The following is a 12,113-nucleotide window of genomic DNA, read 5'->3' as shown; positions in this document are numbered from 1 at the left end:
TGTCAAGCAAATCCAGTAGTTGCTTCAGTAGTTGCAAATAGACTGGAGATGTATTTTTTCCATTTTCATTCTGTATGCTTCAATTAAATTAGCTGCATTTTCTTGTGCCAGCATTGGACGAGGGCAGGAAATATATAATATCCTGTGTTTAAATAGAAGACAAGTAAACACCTCGACGTGGATTAGTTTTGAGGAAAAGGTATGATACTATTAGGATTTTTAATTAAAAATTGAGTCAGTTTTAAAGTTGTTCCTCTTCTGTCTGTTTCTTAATTTATCAATAACATTTCACAGAGTAGAGCTGATCAGCACAGCTAGAGTTTATTAATAGCCTTGAACAGTTTATTAATAGCCTTGAACAGTGACTGGTATTTTTGTGTTCAGTCACAGGTTTATGGTCCATTCAGCATCTCATTGGTTTTAAATATTCACTGCTGCACAGGTTAAGTAGTCCAATGTAATGTATGCACATTAAGATGGCATTGTTTGCCTCCTCCAGTTTTCTCTCTCTTTCCTTGCTGTAAATTGTATTTGAATCAAAGGCAAATAGCTAGCCTCTATTGGAAGATAATTTGAGTACAAGAGTAAAGACATTGTTCTGCAATCACTGAGAACCCTGATGAGATAGCATCTAGAGCATTGTATATAAGTCTGGTCCCTGCATTCAAGGAAGAATATAGTTGCAAAATAGGGAATAAAGTGAAGATTTTCTAGATTAATTCCAGGAAGGAAGGTGTTTTGTATTAGGAGAGGTAAAAGCAGGATAGGTCTAAATTCCCTTGAGTCCAGAAGAGTGAGGTGATCTTGTGGAAATGGATAAAATTCTAGGAATGACACAAAGGGCTGGAGTAACTCAGCGGGTCAGGCAGCATCTCTAGAGAAATGGATAGGTGATATTTCGTGTTGGACCCTTCAGACTGAAGGGCTATGTCAAAAAATGCAGTTGAAAACCAGACAACATGGCAAGAAGGATTTATTATAAACATAGCACAAAAAGTAAGGAAATTTGTGTTTGGTAGATTATTTCTGAGCTGAGTATGTGGGTTGCGCCCATGACAAATCTGCCAAATCTTCTCTGCCAATGCCAAACAGCTTATTCTGCCATTGACTCTTGTTCGGTGTTGTTTGGTGGATTGGATGATTGAAGTCTGAAGAAACAAGACATATTGGCAATTTAACAATTTATTCATTTAATAAACAGGAGCCTCAATAGCGTGTGGAAGAACCATACACAGCCACAACAGCCTGGCACCTCCTCCTCATGCTGGTCACCAGCCTGGTCACACACTGTTGTGGGATGGCATCCCATTCTTCAACCAGCATTTGTCGCAAGTCAGCCAACGTGGTTGTGTTGGTCACTCTGGCACGAACAGCACGCCCAAGCTGATCCCACAAGTGTTCAATGGGGTTGAGGTCAGGACTGCTGGCAGGCCATTCCATCCTCTCCACTCACAAATTCTGGAGGTAGTCTCTGAGAAACCCTGCTCTGTGGGGGCGAGCATTGTCATCTTGGAGGATAGAGTTCGGTCCCAGACTGTGGAGATATGGGATTGCCACTGGTTGCAGAATCTCATCTCGATATCTTTCTGCATTAAGATTGCCTCCAATGATGACAAACCTCATTTTTCCAGAGGGAAATGCCGCCCCACACCATCACACTGCCTCCACCAAAAGATGTTACTCTATCGGTGCAGCAATCAGCATAGCGTCTTCTCCACACTTTGACCCTATGATCCAACTGCCGTAGGCAGAATCTAGACTCATCGCTGAACATAAAGTTCCTCCACATGTTCAGGTTCCAGTGCACGTGTTGCCGACACCAGCGCAAACGGGCCTGACGGTGAAGGGCAGTCATGGCAGGCCTCCTGGCAGCCCTATGAGACCGGAGATCGGCTGTGTGCAGTCTGTTCCGAATTGTCTGGGCAGAGAGCCGTCGGCCATATCGTCCTGCAAACCTTGACTGCAAATCTGTAGAAGACCTCCTACGGTTCCTAAGTGCTGACAGGGTGAGGAAACGGTCTTCTTCGGGTGTCGTCTTCTTGGGATGCCCACTTTGCGGCCTGTCTCTGACATCCCCCGTTATATGGAACTTGGCCTTCACTTTGGAGATGGTACTAGGGCTCACTCCAAATAATGTCGCAACTTGGTTTTGCGGAACACCAGCTTGAAGTTGCCCAATCGCACGAGCCCTATCCAGATCAGTCAAACGTGGCATGCCGATTCTTGGAGCAGACACCTACTGACCACTGTAGCAGGGCCCATGCTCACAGATGCTGCCAATCAGGTGCCAATCAGGCACCTGATTGTCAACACCTGGGGGTACCAGAAGCTCAAAACAAGAGTCAATAGCAACAGCAGAATAAGCTGTTTGGCATTGGCAGAGAAGATTTGGCAAATTTTTCATGGGCGCAACCCATATACTCAGCTCTGCTGCTCATCCCACAAATGCATGTTCCTTACAAATGTGGCACCATTTAAAAGGGAAATAAACAGGCTTGCCAATGGTATAAGATTTATTGCCAAGAAGCATTGTTACAACAAAGAAATAATCTACCAAACACAAATTTCCTTACTTTTTGTGCTATGTTTCTTATTTAATATCAATAGAGATCATGGCGAGAAGGTAGTGTATAATTTTGGCCAGTTCTAACATCATGAGAATTAAAAGTAATATTTTATTTAAATCTAGATAATAGCAAGTTTTGAAATAATAGAGGTACAGAAAATTTAAAGTCCGTTGTGATTTGCTGTTGAAGACCACTGGAGCAAGTATGTCTTCAATTAAATTAGGTATGTGCAGTTTTTTAAATGAAACTCTTCATAACTTAGTCGTACATTTTATGACCATTGTTCTTTTATTCAATACCAAGAAAATTGGGATGTGTAAGGAAAAAGCAAAATAGAAAAAACAAAACAAAACAATTTTTTCTTTGTTTTCTTTGTTATAGAACATTTCTATAATAGTAGAATATACTCATGATAGGCCTGACATTGTACATGTAGTCCAAGAACTACAGACTGTTGGAAATAATAGTCGTTTTTCACATGTGAATGTAGTGCAACGCCTACGAGCATTTGGCGTGCATACCTTTTTTTGCTGAAAAGTTGCATTATGAGCCATATTATGAATTTTGATGTAAAATTCTGAATTTTGGACCTCAAAATTCTGAATTTGTAAAATCAAATGTTGGGAGGTCTGCACCTTATCTACCTGCGACTCGACCAGCAACAATATACGCAGAGAATGTATCCCCTTGTGAGAAAGTAAAATTAGAGATCATTGATACTAGATCACCACCAAGAAATCAAACGTGAATTCAAAAGATATTTGACCTAGATAGTGATGATAATGTAATGTTTGCTGTCACCAGGAGCAGTGAGGATAATCAAGAATATCAATCGCTGCTTAAAAAATACCCAATGGCTTGACCTTCACAGCTGACTGTGGTAATGAATTCCACAAATTCACCTACCTTTCACTAAAGAAGTCCCTCCTCATCTCCATTCTGATAGGCACATGGATATGAGGGAATGGAGGGAAATGGATGATATGCAGGCAGACACAGACATTGTGGGCCGAAGGACCTGTTCTTATGCTGCACTGTATTTTTGTTCTCTGCCATCTGGCTGATTGAATGGCCAGATCAGCCATCAACCATACTCTTTAATTGTATGTCAGCGATAAATACTTATGTTGGACTTTTCCATTTGGTACATTATTGAACTGGAAGAGTTATCATGAGAATGTTATGGGGGTAGGGGATGGGAGTAGGATCTAGGTAAATGGGCTGGATTTAATCAGTTTAGATGGTGTTTATAAATAGTTAATAATTGGAGCATAAACTTATACAGGAGAAATGTGCAAGATAAAAAATGTTAAATAATATTTAACAGCAATTTAACTTTTATTATGTTTCTTAACACCAGTCCTCTTGACCAAACTTTTATCTATTCCTTCAGCTTTGCTTTTGCAATATCAATTGGTGTGCTTGGTAACCGAATGATCTATTTTTCACAGGACATCAGAACCCCCCCCCGATAGTGCTAGTAAATATTACTGAATAGGATTATAGGCCCTTCTTTACCACTTCATTACCAGATTGAGTTTAAATTCAGAAGAAAGATTGTTGATTGACAGTGGATGCAAATTGGCAATATTTAAGAAAAATCCATTTACTAGTTTGAGAAAATTTAGAAATTCCTCCTCTTTGTTCCTATAAATCCTGCATTATTGTTCAAGAGCTATCCAATTTAATCTTCAGATTTCTGATTCTACAACTGATGTGTATGATTTGAAAAATTTACTTTGAGTTCTCTTTTGTTTTTTGATATTAGGTATTCCCAATTTTATTCAGAGGAGGAGTTCTGCCACTATAATATGTTTAATCATCATTTCTTTGGAGAAAAGGTATGTTGCAACGCATAAAATGTAATTTCTAGTTATATTGATTCTAATGCAGAGATGTAAAAAGGCAATGAAAGTCAAAATAAAGTTTTTGTTCGGTTGTTCTTCCCTTCACCTATTTGATTATGTTAAAATTCTGTTTTTGTTTTATGAGATGTAATTTGTGGAAATTCAGCATGTCAAGTGTGTGGCCTATTGGAGTGATAAAGCAGCCTTGGAGCAAATTCACCCAAGTTAGCCAGCAACTAATCCTCGTAATACTCAAGAACTCAAGTGCTTTTGCATCAACCTAACCTCTTCCCTACCAAAACATTATCGACAAATGCTCACATTCAGATGTAAATTCATCTGTATTTTTTGTAATCCTAAACAAATCATCTCATAAAAAGTAAGACTCATTCCAAAGTAAAATGAATGCTATAATTGACAAAAGGAGACTGTTGAAATGTAACCTTCTGCAAAATACCAACAGAACATGCATTTTGGTATTATATTCAAAATTGGGATTAAATTAATTAATTAGATCTGTATTTTCATTTAATGGCCCCAATAACATTTATCCTTTTCTTAACAAACATAACTACCAAGGATGTCATTAAACTAGAAAGAGTACAAGAATGATTTACAATGATTTGCCAGGTCTGAACAGTTTAAGTTGTAAAGAGAGGCTGGATCTTTTTTCTTTGGAGCAGAGGAGGCTGAGGGGTGATCAGATAGCGGTTTATAAAACCAAAAGGGGCATAGAAGATGGATAGCCAATTTGTTCCCCAATGTAGGGGAGTCGAAAACTAAAGGGCAGAGGTTTAAGGTGGAAGGGGAAAGAGTTAAAAGGAACCTGAGGGCAACATTTTTTCAGAGAGGATGGAACATACATGGAACAAGCTGCTAGAGAAAAAGATTGAGGTGAATACAATCACATCATTTAAAAGACATTTGGACAGGTATATGGGTAGGAAAGGTTTGGAGGCATGTGGGGCAGGCACGTGGACAAGTTGGGGTGAAGGGCCCATTTCCGTACTCTGTGACTCTAATTTTGATTTGTGAGGCTTTTTTATTTACGATTATTGGAAGTTGGTGTTATTTGCAATATTTAAATTCAGCTAATTCTGGAGGCAGACATGTGAACGTCATTTATCTTGAGTCTATGACTTCCCTAGCTTAAGAGGGAGGGAGATTTCACAGATAATATCAAACACTCGGTCATGTTTATCAAACGCTTAAAAAATAATAACCTAGCCCTTCAACCACATTCCTTATCCGATGTAATTGTTTTTTAATGCTCTAAATAGTATTTGCCATTTATTCTAGTTTATCTATTTTCCTATTATTTAAAGCCGGGCAATTTGCCATGTAGGCTAAGTGCATGGTTGTGTCGATCTCCGTCCTAGCTATTGTTATTGACAATTAGCAACAAAATAACTTGCAGCAGAATTAAAAGCAGCCTAATCTTGTTTGTATGCCCCTATCAGTTACTGTACAATTAATAACTAGTTACTAATTATTGTATGTTATAGACTGTAAATATTTACAATAATATATTTATCATCCAATTCAGGACTTCTTGCCTCTAGTTGATTTTCAAAAGATTCAAAGCTCTTTTTAGCATTCATATCTGGCCTATAATTTTGTCAGTTTTGTCTGTTGTATTGAAATTCTTAGATTTCTACAATCAGGTTGAGGCTTGTGTCTCTTTGCCCCTTGTACTTTCATGCATTGTATTCTGCTGCCAGTTCCTATTTTGTTCTTCCCTCTGCCTCCAGAGCAAAGGGAGATTCCTCCTAGGAGCACGAATGAGGGTGGAGCTCTGAAGGATAATATGGAGTATATAAATTTCATTACAGTTAGATTAAAGTTGATATGATAGCAACTTTCAAAGTTTATATTTTGAATTTGTTTAAGGAAATTCAACATGCAAACTGCCTTAGCTACAGGTTTTATTTGATTAGAAACTCCTACCTGCTCTTTTACATTATTCTTTACAATTGGCATTGCTTTACAAGCAACATGATAATTGGCATTCATCTCCTGTGCCGCTGCCTGGTGAATGGTGGAAATCATTGCAGGACTTCCTCAGGGTAGTCTACTTGGTTCAATCATCTTAAAGTCAAAATGGGTATGCTTGTGCAACATTTGGTCAATAGACAATAGACAATAGACAATAGGTGCAGGAGTAGGCCATTCAGCCCTTCGAGCCAGCACCGCCATTCAATGCGATCATGGCTGATCACTATCAATCAGTACCCCGTTCCTGCCTTCTCCCCATACCCCCTCACTCCGCTATCCTTAAGAGCTCTATCCAGCTCTCTCTTGAAAGCATCCAACGAACTGGCCTCCACTGCCTTCTGAGGCAGAGAATTCCACACCTTCACCACCCTCTGACTGAAAAAGTTCTTCCTCATCTCCGTTCTAAATGGCCTACCCCTTATTCTCAAACTGTGGCCCCTTGTTCTGGACTCCCCCAACATTGGGAACATGTTATCTGCCTCTAATGTGTCCAATCCCCTAATTATCTTATATGTTTCAATAAGATCCCCCCTCATCCTTCTAAATTCCAGTGTATACAAGCCCAATCGCTCCAGCCTTTCAACATACGACAGTCCCGCCATTCCGGGAATTAATCTAGTGAACCTACGCTGCACGCCCTCCATAGCAAGAATATCCTTCCTCAAATTTGGAGACCAAAACTGCACACAGTACTCCAGGTGCGGTCTCACCAGGGCCCGGTACAACTGTAGAAGGACCTCTTTGCTCCTATACTCAACTCCTCTTGTTACGAAGGCCAACATTCCATTGGCTTTCTTCACTGCCTGCTGAACCTGCATGCTTCCTTTCATTGACTGATGCACTAGGACACCCAGATCTCGTTGAACTCCCCCTCCTCCTAACTTGACACCATTCAGATAATAATCTGCCTTTCTATTCTTACTTCCAAAGTGAATAACCTCACACTTATCTACATTAAACTGCATCTGCCATGTATCCGCCCACTCACACAACCTGTCCAGGTCACCCTGCAGCCTTATTGCATCTTCCTCACAATTCACACTACCCCCCAACTTAGTATCATCTGCAAATTTGCTAATGGTACTTTTAATCCCTTCGTCTAAGTCATTAATGTATATCGTAAATAGCTGGGGTCCCAGCACCGAACCTTGCGGTACCCCACTGGTCACTGCCTGCCATTCCGAAAGGGACCCATTTATCCCCACTCTTTGCTTTCTGTCTGTTAACCAATTTTCTATCCATGTCAGTACCCTACCCCCAATACCATGTGCCCTAATTTTGCCCACTAATCTCCTATGTGGGACCTTGTCGAAGGCTTTCTGAAAGTCGAGGTACACCACATCCACTGACTCTCCCTTGTCAATTTTCCTAGTTACATCCTCAAAAAATTCCAGTAGATTTGTCAAGCATGATTTCCCCTTCGTAAATCCATGCTGACTCGGAACGATCCCGTTACTGCTATCCAAATGCTCAGCAATTTCGTCTTTTATAATTGACTCCAGCATTTTCCCCACCACTGATGTCAGACTAACTGGTCTATAATTACCCGTTTTCTCTCTCCCTCCTTTCTTAAAAAGTGGGATAACATTTGCTATTCTCCAATCCACAGGAACTGATCCTGAATCTATAGAACATTGAAAAATGATCTCCAATGCTTCCACTATTTCTAGAGCCACCTCCTTAAGTACTCTGGGATGCAGACCATCAGGCCCTGGGGATTTATCAGCCTTCAGTCCCATCAGTCTACCCAAAACCATTTCCTGCCTAATGTGGATTTCCTTCAGTTCCTCCATCACCCTAGGTTCTCCAGCCCCTAGAACATTTGGGAGATTGTGTGTATCTTCCTCAGTGAAGACAGATCCAAAGTAACGGTTTAACTCGTCTGCCATTTCTTTGTTCCCCATAATAAATTCCCCTGCTTCTGTCTTCAAGGGACCCACATTTGCCTTGACTATTTTTTTCCTCTTCACGTACCTAAAAAAACTTTTGCTATCCTCCTTTATATTATTGGCTAGTTTACCCTCGTACCTCATCTTTTCTCCTCGTATTGCCTTTTTAGTTAACTTTTGTTGCTCTTTAAAAGAGTCCCAATCCTCTGTCTTCCCACTCTTCTTTGCTATGTTATACTTCCTCTCCTTAATTTTTATGCTGTCCCTGACTTCCCTTGTCAGCCACAGGTGTCTCTTACTCCCCTTAGAGTCTTTCCACCTCTTTGGAATAAATTGATCCTGCAACCTCTGCATTATTCCCAGGAATACCTGCCATTGCTGTTCTACCGTCTTCCCTGCTAGGGCCTCCTTCCAATCAATTTTGGCCAGCTCCCGCCTCATGCCTCTGTAATCCCCTTTGCTATACTGCAATACCGACACTTCCGATTTTCCCTTCTGCCTTTCCATTTGCAGAGTAAAACTTATCATGTTGTGATCACTGCCTCCTAATGGCTCTTTTACCTCTAGTCCCCTTACCAGATCAGGATCATTACACAACACTAAATCCAGAATTGCCTTCTCCCTGGTAGGCTCCAGTACAAGCTGTTCTAAGAATCCATCTCGAAGGCACTCTACAAACTCTCTTTCCTGGGGTCCATTTCCAACCTGATTTTCCCAGTCTACCTGCATGTTGAAATCTCCCATAACCACCGTAGCATTACATTTTTGACACGCCAATTTTATCTCCTGATTTAACTTGCACCCTAAGTCGAGGCTACTGTTTGGGGGCCTATAGATAACTCCCATTAGGGTCTTTTTACCCTTACAATTTCTAATTTCTATCCATACTGATTCAACATCTCCTGATTCTATGTCACCCCTTGCAAGGGAATGAATATCATTCCTTACCATCAGAGCAACCCCACCCCCTCTGCCCACCTGTCTGTCTTTTCTATACGTTGTGTACCCCTGAATATTCAGTTCCCAGCCCTGGTCCTCTTGTAGCCATGTCTCAGTGATCCCTACAACATCATACTTGCCCATGACTAACTGAGCCTCAAGCTCATCCACTTTATTTTTTATACTACGCGCATTTAAGTACAACACTTTAACTTCTGTATTTACCTCCCCTCTCACATCGTTCACAATTGGCCCTGCCCTTAATTTCTTTTCCGCTCTGGAACTTCTGTTCCCATTCTTCCTAGAGTCTTTTGCAATATCTCCTGTATTCCCTTTTACCTCATCTTCATATTCACAATTTGTTAACCCCTCCCCCCCACTACTTAGTTTAAAGCCACAGGTGTCACACTAGCAAACCTGCCTGCCAGAATGTTTGTCCCCCTGCTGTTAAGATGCAACCCGTCCCTTTTGTACAAGTCACCCCTAGCCCAGAAGAGATCCCAGTGGTCCAGAAATCTAAATCCCTGCTCTCTGCACCAGTCCCTCAGCCATAAATTCATACCCTCTATCTCTCTGTTCCTGGCCTCACCAGCACGAGGTACCGGTAGCAGTCCAGAGATAACCACCTTCGACGTCCTACTTCTCAGCGTTTTTCCCAACTCTCTAAACTCCCGCTGTAGCACCTCCTTCCTCTTCCGCCCGACGTCATTCGTGCCCACGTGCACAACGACTTCAGGTTGATCGCCTTCCCTCGCTAGGATTTTCTGAAGACGGTCTGTGATGTGTTGAACCCTGGCACCAGGGAGGCAACAGACCATCCTCAAGTCCCTCCTGCTGCCACAGAATCTTCTATCCGTCCCTCGGACTATGGAGTCACCGACCACTACGGCTCTTCCAGACTTCGGTCTCCCCCGTCGTGTATCCTTGCCAACAGGTCCGCCACTCGGACTGGAAACGTCTTCTGCCCCGACAGTTCCCAAGAGGGTATACCTATTTGCAATAGGCACAGCCACTGGGGTCTCCTGTAGTCCACGTCCACTCCCCTCGGAAACAGTCTCCCACCTTCGCTCGACCTGGACCCTTGGCGTGACAGCCTCACAATAGGTCCTGTCGAGGAAACTCTCGCATTCCCGGATGGCCCTGAGGTCATCCAACTGCCTCTCCAACTCCACCACACGTCCCTTCAGGAGCTGCACCTGGACACAGTTCTTGCAGGTGTAGCTCCCAGAAGCTCCCGCGACGTCCCTGTCTTCCCACATCCTGCAGGAAACACACCGCACCAACTTTTCCGCCATCACCTTGTGCCTATAACCAGCTCTGGCTTAAAACAATGGTATCCTCCTCACCTCAGCCTCCTCGCCGAAGACTCGCAGCCAAAGACTCGCACTTTTCTCACTGGGCTGCACCTGAACAGGGCTGCACCCTTTTGTGGGCCTTGCTTATATCACCAATTTAAATTGCCTGATTGTCCAATTTACCTGACTTCTCACTTAAACTGCCTGTTGAACTGTGATTAGCACTTACTTTACTGCTCAGCCAACGGGCGTCCTTGCTCTGCTCCCGGACTTTTCAAACTGACTACTACTTCCTTTTGGCGCTCTTTTTAAACTGCCTGTTGAACTGTGATTAGCACTTACTTTACTGCTCAGCCAACGGGCGTCCTTGCTCTGCTCCCGGACTTTTCATATTGTAAAGCACTCCCCTCCAAGCCACACCATCCCCACTTGGAAATATAATACTATTCTCTCATTAATTCTGTCTCTAAATCCTTGGACTTCTTGTCCAGCAGCATTAGGGGATTGCCACCATATTGAGTGCAATTGTTTAAGGTAGCAGTATTCTAACACCTTCTCAAGGGCTATCAGAAATAGTGATAATCTTTGGTCTTGATAGTGAAATTGCTCCCATAAATGGCATAAGCCCACTCTACCTTTTAGATAGTGCATTCCAGACCGTTGCAACTATTGCTTAATGATCTTCATCTTTCGCTTCTGTTTACTTATCCCTACCATCTGTGAAAGCCCTTCTTGAGATTGATCAGCTCCCTGTTAAATTTCTCCTTTACCACCTCTGCTTTATCAGGCAAAATCCCAGTTTACCCAATTCCTTCTTGTAAATAAATTGTGTTGTTCCTGATTTTTCCTGACCTCCTTGTTTTTCTCTTAGCTTTTGCACACATATGAACAATTATAGAGTAACAAGGCATAAAGGTTAAACAGTGCATCGGTAAACCTTGCCCTGCATCTCCAACTTATATTTTACTCCATTAAGATAGGAATTAGAATAACATAATTAACTAGTTGTGAAATGATTTTTTTTGCATATTGCCGAATGTTTCATATATTCTGTCTCGGACATTGAATTGAGAATTTTAACATATTGCTTTGTAGGAAAACATTTGGAAATCATTTTAAAATAAAGTAGTTTACATATTGTTCTGTATAATATTGTCATATTGTTTCCAACACTTGTAATCATCATATTTCCCCTACATGTTTTAATATGTATTAATAGTGCTGCCAGTGAAAGGGAAAGGTAATGGCCCTATTTTGTAAAATATTCCAGAATAAATGTACCAATATACAGTGTTTGTTTTGCATACTTACATTTTTTAAGTGCAATTGTCAGTGAAGTTGTAAAACCTGATTGAAAATTGAGGCCAGCACCTGGACACTCACTCACTCTATTTTTCTTAGTTTGCCTTTGAAGCATTTCAAACGTTCATGTGTCAGGAAAACGGAATGCCTATGATTATGGTGACTGACCCACCATTTGGGGGCCTGGTGGAGGCACTAGCTCACAGTTTTAAAAAGATTGTTGCCACGTGGAAGACCTCACAGAATGAAGGTACAGATGGCTTTCAATTATTTGGAGGA

The 12,113-nt window shown here is 41.6% G+C and overlaps 1 protein-coding gene across 2 annotated transcripts in view; it reads left to right on the top strand.

Moving 5' to 3' along the window:
- The window catches only part of zcchc4 (zinc finger, CCHC domain containing 4), a 74,144-nt gene that overhangs the window by 51,082 nt on the left and 10,949 nt on the right, over window positions 1-12,113 (top strand). For both annotated transcript variants that reach the window (XM_078410780.1, XM_078410788.1), the window contains exons 6-7: window positions 4,336-4,408; window positions 11,934-12,084. In XM_078410780.1, coding sequence (XP_078266906.1) covers window positions 4,336-4,408; window positions 11,934-12,084 — 224 coding nt within the window. The remainder of the gene's footprint in view (window positions 1-4,335; window positions 4,409-11,933; window positions 12,085-12,113) is intronic.

This window comes from Rhinoraja longicauda, chromosome 1 (assembly GCF_053455715.1).
Source record: "Rhinoraja longicauda isolate Sanriku21f chromosome 1, sRhiLon1.1, whole genome shotgun sequence".
In the NCBI taxonomy this organism is placed as follows: Eukaryota; Metazoa; Chordata; class Chondrichthyes; order Rajiformes; family Arhynchobatidae; genus Rhinoraja; species Rhinoraja longicauda.
The sequence above is the reverse complement of the archived record's forward strand: the minus strand, read 5'-3'. Positions and strand labels throughout refer to the sequence as shown.